The sequence below is a fragment of the Palaemon carinicauda genome, chromosome 15 (genome assembly GCF_036898095.1).
Source record: "Palaemon carinicauda isolate YSFRI2023 chromosome 15, ASM3689809v2, whole genome shotgun sequence".
Classification (NCBI taxonomy): Eukaryota; Metazoa; Arthropoda; class Malacostraca; order Decapoda; family Palaemonidae; genus Palaemon; species Palaemon carinicauda.
Window position 1 is genome coordinate 76448063 of NC_090739.1, and position 10000 is coordinate 76458062.

A 10000-nucleotide genomic window follows, 5' to 3' on the forward strand; every position below is an offset into this window, starting at 1 on the left:
TACGAGAAAAAATTTGAGATACGAGGTAGTTCCCTATGCGGCCGCCAGGTGGTCCAGTATGCGAGGGGCTTCTCACCAGGACAGCATCGCTCGGTCTTTCCCGTCGGATCTCCGTCACGTAAAGTTATCTCCGAGCATCGGCTGTAGTGTTTGCTTTTTTTACGTGTTTTTTGCGTTAATCAGTGCAGAATTAATTGAATAAGCAATGAGTCCAAAGCAAGCAAGTGCGAACAAGGGTGGTGAAAAGAAAAAACGTATGATGACAATGGAGATGAAGCATGATATAATTGAAAAACATGAGAGTGGCGTAAGGGTGACTGAGCCAGCGCGCCAATATGAGAGGAGTACATCGACAATATGTACCATCCTCAAGCAGAAGGATGCTATAAAGTGCACCAAGCCTTCCAAAGGAGTAACCATCCTTTCCAAGCTGCGCAGTGATATTCACAACGAGGTGGAGAGGCTTCTTTTATTATGGATAAAGGAGAAACAGTTGGCGGGAGATAGCGTGACCGAGATGATCATATTTGAAAAGGCCAGCAGAATCTATGATGACTTGACAGGGAAGCATGCAACCGAGAGAGGTGAGACTTTGACGCCAGCGGAAACCTTCAAAGCCAGTCGTGGTTGGTTGGATAATTTTGAAAAACAGACCGAGATACACTCAGTTGCGAGGCATGGGGAAGCAGCAAGTTCCGACTCGAAAGGCGAGGCGAACTTCACCACAACCTTTGCCTCGGTTATCGCCCGACATGGCTTCATCCCCCAACATGTCTTCAACTGCAATGAAACTGGCCTTTTCTAGAAGAAGATGCCCAAGAGGACTTTTATCACGGCAGAGGAGAAGAGACTATCGGGCCATAAACCCATGAAGGACCAGTTTACTCTAGCCTTATGTGCCAATGCCAGCGGTGACTGTAAGGTCAAGCCACTGCTGGTGTACCACTCCGAAAACCCACATGCTTTCAAGAGCCAAAGGATCTTGAAAAACTGCAAGTGATGTGGTGTGCTAATGCTAAGGCTTGGGTTACGCGGCATTTCTTCACAGAATGGGTTAATCTGTGCTTTGGTCCGGCTGTCAAAAAATATTTGGCCGAGAAAAACCTGCCAATGATATGCCTCCTGGTCCTCAACAATGCCCCTGGTCACCTTCCTGGTCTCGAAGAGGACATTCTTGAAGAGTTCAGGTTCATCAAGGTTCTTTATCTCCTGCCTTGGCCTGGTTGATAAATCTCTTTTCTTATCATGAAACCTTTTTTGCAATGTGAATCGGAAAAATATTCTCATCTCGTTTCCCAGCGTGAAAATTTTGTAAGCAGATTCTTTTGTGGAGAGGTATGACTGTACTGTACAAAACAGTATCTTCATAATCCTATCTTAAATAGGTTTTCATTTATGTATTAATTTCTTGTGTCCTTTTTCATTCGTAAAGTTTACATTTCGCGTTTTACACACTACCGCCAACAAGAATATGCATACCAAAACAGTAGTAACTACATCAGCTGATCTCTTTTTAGCAAACACTGTACTTACTGAAAGAAATCGTATAAATATATATGGATGTTTATAAATAAATATACTGTATAGTATATATATGATCAGAGCATAAAACTCAAGTTGACTAAAGGTAATCTAACAGTTAAATAAATTTATGAAATACAGTAATACAAAAATACTCTAAAAATTATCTAGTTACTTGACATAAGATGTAAGTACAAGAAAACTCTAATATTCAATATAAGGAACATTCCATGGATCTTTAAGCAATTACATTAACTGAGGCTAATGCAAGACTTAGGCTCGAGCTGGTTCCAAGCAACAAACTATGATGTCATTCACTAACTCCAGCTACACCAAACTGGAGTGATCAGTCTCATATTATAACAACTTTTCACTTTATTTCACCCAGAAATAACATACATGAATTTAAGAGCCAGTCCTGAACATTTCACGATTAAACAGTACAGTATTATGAAAAAAACAGGATTTAAAATAGAAATGAAAAGAAAACAACAACAAATAAATTTGTCTTGTTGAACAATTTTACTTAAAAGGATTGTTTGTTTACCTATTTGGCAACTGAGGAGGATTTAGGCAAGGCTAAGGATTTTTCAACTCTTTACTGGACAGCTGTTGTGGCAGGGTGAACTTTTCAATCCCTTTGAAGAAATAGCAATAAATTTTGAGTAAGCTTCATAAACAGACGTTATTCTAACCCCTCCAACCGAAGAAAAAAAAATGTAAGGATGATAAGCAAACAAATAATTCTCATGTAACAAAAACCAACAGGAGTACAAAGTACTTGCAATTGCCATGGAGATTTACCACTTTACATGAAATCTCATCCCTAATAATCACTGTTGATACCCCATCAACAGTTAGTTTAATTTTGGACAACTCCATTTCAACTACCTTCCGGTATAATCGAGACTATGTTAGGTAAAATACTTTGTAATTATTTAGGAACAAAACTAATGCTAGCCAGACTTCATATACTTTGTATTCTTGCATATGTTTTTTTTTTTTGCATATGTTTTTGAGATTCATCCCCTTCTCTTACCTTGAAGATAAGATATAAAACGTAATAAATTAAATCATCAAGATATCCATACTGAAATTCATTCCTAATACATATATTATATCTAAGTCTTACATACTACTAAATGTAAAATAAAATTTAACGGCTATAAATACCATTCACAACCTTTGACAACATTCTTACCAGTTGCACTAGCTAAAGCAGCTGCAAGCTGTGCTGGAGTAATTGGCTGGAAAGATGCATCACTGGCACGGCTACCACCAGCTGAATCCCCAGACTGCAATTAGTAATTGTTACAGTATTAAAAATGTGTTAACAGTAATTTTGAAGGTTATTTGTACTTTTCCTACCTATGCAAAACATGAGTCCTTTAAAAGAGGGATATGTCTTCAGCAGCACTGGAATGTCAGTAAGTTACATAGTTGGTCAATGAAATCTGGCATAAAGGTGTAGCCCTGCCCACCCAATTGTCACACCATCATTATTATTATTAGCTAAGCTACAATGCTAGGTGGAAAAGCAGAATGCTATATGTCCAAGGGGTCCAACAGAGAAAATAGCCCGGGGAGGAAATGAAATAAGGAAATAAATAACCTACATGAGAAGCAACATATAATGAATATAAAGATCGGTAACTTTGGAGAGATACATATGTCAGACTGTTCAGTATAAAACATTCACTGCAAATTTGAACTTCTGAAGTTCCAATCATTCCACAATCTGGTCACAGCTGAAATTAAACTTCTAGAATACTGTGTAGCATTGAGCATTATGGTGGAAAAGGCACGACTGTTAGATTTAAATGCATACCTAGTACTATGTACAGGATGGTACAGTACAGGAAGATATGAATGCAAAGGATGGTCAGATTTATGAAAAAATCTTATGCAACATGCATAAAGAATTAAATGAACAACAGTGCCAGACATTAATATCAAAATCAGGAATACAAAATTTCAGAATACAAGATTTTGCTCAACAAATTAGGATAAGGGTCAGCAGCTAAGGACCAGATAGGAGAACAATATTTGAAACAAAGCAGAATGAAAGAATTAAAACAATTCTTCAGAATAGATTGCTCATAAAAAATTTCAAGACTTTCTCTATAAGACAATTTTTTGTGCAATTGAAGAAGAAGCAAGTCAAATGTATTTCTCAAAAATAAATTTCAAGTCTTAATAGAATCAAAGAAATGTCAATACAGAAATCTGGATGTTGAGGAGCCGCTGTCCTCAACAATCATACTTTGATTTTGTTAGGGTTCCACTTCATGCCCCATACTACTTTGTCCCTTGCACTAATTTTAGCAAGACCTCTAATAAGGATTCAGGAATGCCAGATCTACATTCAGGAGATGAAATTGAAGCAAAATAGGTAGCATCATCTGCATATGTAATCAGCTTGTTTTTCAGGCCAAACCACATATGTGTACATATGAAAATTAATGAGCCATGAACACTAACTTCAGGAACACCATATACCCCAGTCCTATAATCACTATGGTGTCAATCTAAAACAACTCTTTACAATCTATTACTTAAAAATTCAATAATGATCCTTGGAAAAGACCCAGCTACTCCCAACTATTTGAGTTTGAAAACAAGGGCTCATGATTCACAGAGTCAAAGGCAGCACTAAAATCAAGGCCAACTATACAAAGTTTCTGACCACAATCAATCAATTTTTGTACAGCATTGGAGATTGTAACATCACATGCTCCAAGATCTTGGTGAAAGGCAAATTGCAAAATAGGGAACAGATTACCTTCAGCATACCTATTTAGACATTTTGCCAAAAGATTGAGTGGGGTGGTTGAGATGGGAAATTTAATATAGTAAAAAGGAATTACTTTTGACATTAGTTTTTTTTTTTATATACCGAACAATGGAAACTCATTGCTAGTAAGAAGTCCCCTAAGACTAATCTAGAAGGTTTTTTCTTCCCTGCATGTTACACATCCTGATCCCATAAAGGAGCAAGGAAGGGGCTCCAACAACCTCCTAACCGGTAACAAGAGGGATGTAGAAGTTAGAATCTCATTTAACACTGGCTTAACAGGAAATAAGTACTAGGACACAGAAAAACTTATCTCCCTAACAGGTAGATGGTGTCAGGAATGCCAACCAGGGACATCGAGAGAAATGATTTGTAAAACACTGACACATCCTCATCCTCCCCATGCCAAGAAGATGGAGTTGCTTCTTGGCAAATGTAGTCTGCAAGAATGGTGACATATTGTGTAACTCCCTTGCATCAGATATCTGACCACCATGTAATGGTTGTGGCTGCTGTATCCCTTTAAAAGGAGAAATACAAAAAAATATAAAAATGCCAGCTATTCTACTTCTCGAGACTTATACCAAACGCGTTACCTTAGATGGGATGCAAACTAAGTCACATGAGGGAGCTAGGAGTGCTAGAAAACTATTGAACAGCCACTTCATGACCCAAGGAAAGGAGCCCAAAGGTCTGTGCCTAACATTTGTAAGGTTTAGAGATGCTAGGGTAGTCCTGACACCTTTAAACCAAATTTTCAGGTCCAAGTATGCCAACAGGTAAACCGGAGGGCTAATAGCAAAACTAGGCTTGTGAGTTCTTCCTTGAGATGGCATAGGTAGAGACTGACCAAGGTGGCATCTGTATGGAGGCACCCTTGCCAAGCCAGAAGGAACAGTGTCCGGACACTTCTGCCTTGTTCCTACTAAGGCTAATGAGATGACTGTGACACTTACACACAAGGCATCGAGTCCTCAAGTAGTACTAGTGTGCCAGGTATCTTTGTTTTAACTTATATGGAGAGATGGGATCAAGAAGGTCCATAATGAATGGTCAAGGTCAGCACGTACTGGGTCTTCGTCACAATTTGTGAGACAACGAAGGTAACAGAACCACAATCCCTTAAAAGTTTGACATAATGAGAAGAGTAAGACACTCTTGGGAGAAAGATACCTACAAAGCCCTTCTCAGGTTAGCAGTAGGCATGTGTGCCAATGCCCTGAGAACAGGGGCACCCAATCCAGGGACCTTGGACAAGACTGCTTGAAGCTCCCTTCAAGCTAGCTTCTTTCCAATTCCCTTGTTGAAATAGAAAAGAGACATCTTGAGTGAATGACCCTATGATTCCCTACTCAGGTTAGCAGGAGGCACATGCAACTGTGTCCTGAGGGTAAGAACCATCACTTATCAGGACCTATGTCCAAGGGTAGGCACTGCTGCTTGAAGCTCCCTTTGATTGATTGATTGATTGATTGAAAGTTTTCTGACATCCTGAGATCTAAGGTCATTGATGCCGATAGCATTTATTATATATGAAAAATAAAAGAGAATTCAATTAAAACCATAAAAGTTAAGAAGTAATTATAATGATTAAATAGTTTTCAGAAGACCTGCTTCTGAAATAAATCTAAAAATTCCACTCGCATAGTAGGACACATCATGTCCAAGAATCTTGGCAAGGATGAACCTGCCATCCTCACCTTGAGCCTCAAACAGATATGTATTTCTCAAGTTAGTAAAATTAGGGCATTCGGTCAACAAATGCCTCACTGTTAAAAGTACTAAACAGTCCTCGCAATACGGTTGGTGTAGGCCCTTCAGCAGAAACTTGTGTGTGACCAATACGCAGACGACAAAGAGTCGTCTCCCATTTTCAGGGTATCATGTTATACCTCCAAGGTGATATGATCTTCGTTACTTCCCTCATTTTATTGCCATCTAGACTATCCCAGAGCTGTTGCCATTTATTACAAACCAATTTCTTGATTTAAGGTAAGAAATCATTACAGGGAATGGGATACTGTACCTCCTTGGTAGCAACTCAGATGCCGCATTCTTCGCCAGTAAATCTACCTTCTCATTCCCAGACACACCTACATGTGCTGGAACCCAACACAATCGAACTGTTATACCTCTCCGTCCAATAATAAAAAGCCATTCTAAAATCTTTAAAACTAGAGGGTTACTAGAATTAAAAACTTCTAAAGCTTGAAGAACACTCCTTGCATCACTTAAAATTGTAAGATTACACTCCTTTTCCAACGCTATTTTCTCAACAGCGGTTAGTATGCCATACAGTTCGGCAGTAAATATTGAAGCTGTTAGAGGAAGTTTGAGTATAGACTGTTCACCCAAGGAGAGATCAAAACTTTACTGAGGACCTCCTTGGACAGAGGCAGCCAAGGAAGTCCTTGATCTGTTGAATAGTGCTCTAGCCGAACAGACATACTCTAAACAACCCTCATCGTAGTCTCTCTTTTGGGGGACCAACCTACTAGGTAGCAAAACAGGGCACAATTCTACTTGGGGCAACCCTTGGGGATACCGCACAGTGGATGAAGGAATACTGACGCATAGCATCTCCTTCTAATGCTACCTAAATATCACCCTCCTCAGAGGTAGATAAGGATTCCAGCACCTATACAATCAATAGAGCAATTATGGTTTATCTGCCCAAAAGGCTCTACTGGCACTGACCACCAGTCAGTCATCAGTATCCCAAGGCTAGAGACTATGTGCTTATCAACACATTCTGGATTTGTTTCCTCTCCCTATGCATTCAAATTTGAGCAGGTCCGAGATCGTATAATCGGGAGGTAGACAAGGTATCTGGCTGTGAACAGTCTTGTTTCATATCTGGATTACAATTCTTGGTGCCACAGCACAATAGTACAGTGTAACCTCCCTCAGGGACAGTTACTAAACAATTCAACAGTCCACAGCATGCTAGCATGCAGGACCAGTACTGAGCAGTGGTATTGCATCTTTTGAAGGTACCAAAATACCTCATGAAAGAAGAGAGGCTGAAGAGGTACTCAGTCATCCAGGTAAATGATAAGCTTGAGCTCCTCAATCACTTAGCCCATGCTCTGGTCAATGGTCTCACAGGCCAATCCCTACACATGATTAGATGGGATGAATTAGTAGTCAGCACAGGTGATTGGCCGTTCACAGAATATATCAGTCTTACAAGGGACAGATCACTTGGCTGTGGGTACAGGTGACCCTTGGTTATGAGTACAGGGGACTCTCGGCTGTGGGGTCATGAGTGTGGGTGATCTTTGTCCATGGATTCGAGGAAGCAACTAGTTTCCAGCTCACAGAAAGTAAAAAAGCTGAATTTCTCAAAACTTTGAGCATAAGTCCAAAAGCACAAGTAGATATAGAGAAGGTTGCAACCAGGGCTAAACAAATCCCCACATACTGTGTGTTCTTACACAATGTTTATCTCTTTACAAATTCCTACAGAGAAATAAAAAACAAAAAGCACAATTACTAAGGTAAATAGAAGCTTAACGCCAATGTAAACAGCATACTATCGCTAGGTGAGGTGGGGTCCTGAATCACAAAGAAAGGATTGGTACTAGGAGAAGGTATGGGGACAGAGAAAATTAGTAATCAGACCTACATGTAACATTCATCCAAATAATAAGGTAAGGTAATCAAAATGGAACCTATAAATATGAGAACAATAATACTGTATAAAAAAGTAAGGAGTTGGTTGAAATACTGACAAGAAGAAGAATGAAGATTGTTGTGCTCAGGAGGTAAGGTGTAAAGGAGCTGGCAAAAAGACAATTGGCAGTTATAGAAATATATAAATTCTGGGGAATAACAGTGAGAGTAGACAAAATTAGTGGACATACAAGTCAAACATGAAAGGCTGAAGTGTGATTGAAATGAGACAAATACATATGAAAGTGTAGAGAAAATCAAGATGATCTTAGGGTTGAGGCTAATGGGGCTAATGGATGTGTTTGAGGTTTACTATCCAAGGAAGGCTGGAATAGACTCCCTCGGTGCTGGGTACTGTTGCTTCGCTAAATAAAGCTATGGTGTCCTCACCTAAGGGTTATCCGTGGTCAGTTGGTTATCATTCTTACTCGTTCGTCCTTTGAAGGAGACTGAATGGGCAGAAACACAACGGAGAAGGAACGAGATGCCAGAATAAGAAATCACATCCTAGGTTCCTTCACCAACTGAACCACTCCCACTGAGAGGATGACCACTCCCTCAAGAAGATAAGAGCAAAGTAAACAACCAAAAGCAAAAGTGTCGTCATATCTACGGTGAGTGTGAGACCGGGGTGGATGGTCTACATACCACTAATTAGTGACAGGGTTGTTTACCTCACTAAAAGTCTTATGGCCAGTTCAGCTTTGCCGAAGTAATATTCTCATATATAAAGAGCAAAAGGTTTGTGTTGCAACTAACAGAATTTCGGAAAAAACTTTCAAATGCATTGACAGAAGTGCTTCAGACATGGAATACTGATTAGAACTTAAAGTCAACAAAGGAATAAGCTGAATTAGATTTTAAAATATACAAGTAGATATAACTTGAGAGAAAGAAATTACGCAGGAAAAGCAATACAGGGTACTAAAGTTTAACAAAGTTTTTAAAGGCTTAAAGGCTACTCTTGAATGGCAGAGGCAAAGGACAGTGACAATATCCTAGCTAGCAGGACAATGCCCTATAGACTGTCCATATATACATATGCTCAGAGCCCAAGCCACCTCTCCACCGAAGCTAGGACCAGGGATGGCTAGGTAATGATTTCTGAAGACTCAGCAGGTAGACCAATAGGCTCCCCAAACTCCCCATCCTTAGCTCACAAGGAGGATGAGGTTGTGGACACTAAAAGAAACTGTCGAGCTTGAGCAAGACTCAAACCCCAATCTGGCGAACGCCAGGCAGGGACGATTCCAAAAGGGTTAAAGTACTGTAGCTTACAATGCTCTAGAAGACCAGAAATAAATGAATAACATTCGAGAATTCAGAAGCTGAAACATCATTACAGTATTATGAAAATAACAGATAGCATCAAAGAAAAGGATTACACTATTACACCAAAAGTGGTTTGCTTAGCACAGGGATTAGTGCTGCAAGCTAATATCATGGTGCGGGATAAAGATGAAAAAGGGTAAATTGAAAAAAAGGAAACAATTAAGTCAAAAAGTTTTGAGAGTATATAGCAAAGGAGTATAGATAGCAGAGGATAGACAAATGATGCAACAAAAAGAATTAGTAAAGGAATAAAATCATAAAAACTAAAAAATAAAAAATAAAAAACCAATACAGTATCAAGAAAGTGTCAGCATACATAACATAAAAAATTGGCCAGGATATGAATATGCCAACAGTAGCACTGTAATATTACCTGTAATATCTTGGAAGTGAAAAGAAAAGGATATCAAAATGACAAGTAGCAAGGACAAAGAAGAACTGGGAAGAATAACTTCAGAACCTCAATCCACCTTAGAAAAAACACAAAACATTCGGAGATAGCAAAGAAGCTCAGGAAAAGATGGAAAGGATATAAAAGAGTAAAGCATATGAAAGATGAAACTGGATTCATCTAGTTAGAATGAAAAAAATAACAGTATGATTGCAAAATACTGTAGAGCAAACATTAGAGGACCGGCTAAAAGTCTTGCTGGAGAGACGAGACTGCAGGGCGAGTCT

At 39.2% G+C, this 10000-nt stretch overlaps 1 protein-coding gene across 2 annotated transcripts in view; it reads right to left on the reverse strand.

The window, feature by feature from the left end:
* The window catches only part of LOC137654675 (ubiquitin-like protein 7), a 168474-nt gene that overhangs the window by 36945 nt on the left and 121529 nt on the right, over positions 1 to 10000 (reverse strand). For both annotated transcript variants that reach the window (XM_068388539.1, XM_068388538.1), the window contains exon 6: positions 2723 to 2816. In XM_068388539.1, the coding sequence (XP_068244640.1) occupies positions 2723 to 2816 (94 nt within the window). The remainder of the gene's footprint in view (positions 1 to 2722; positions 2817 to 10000) is intronic.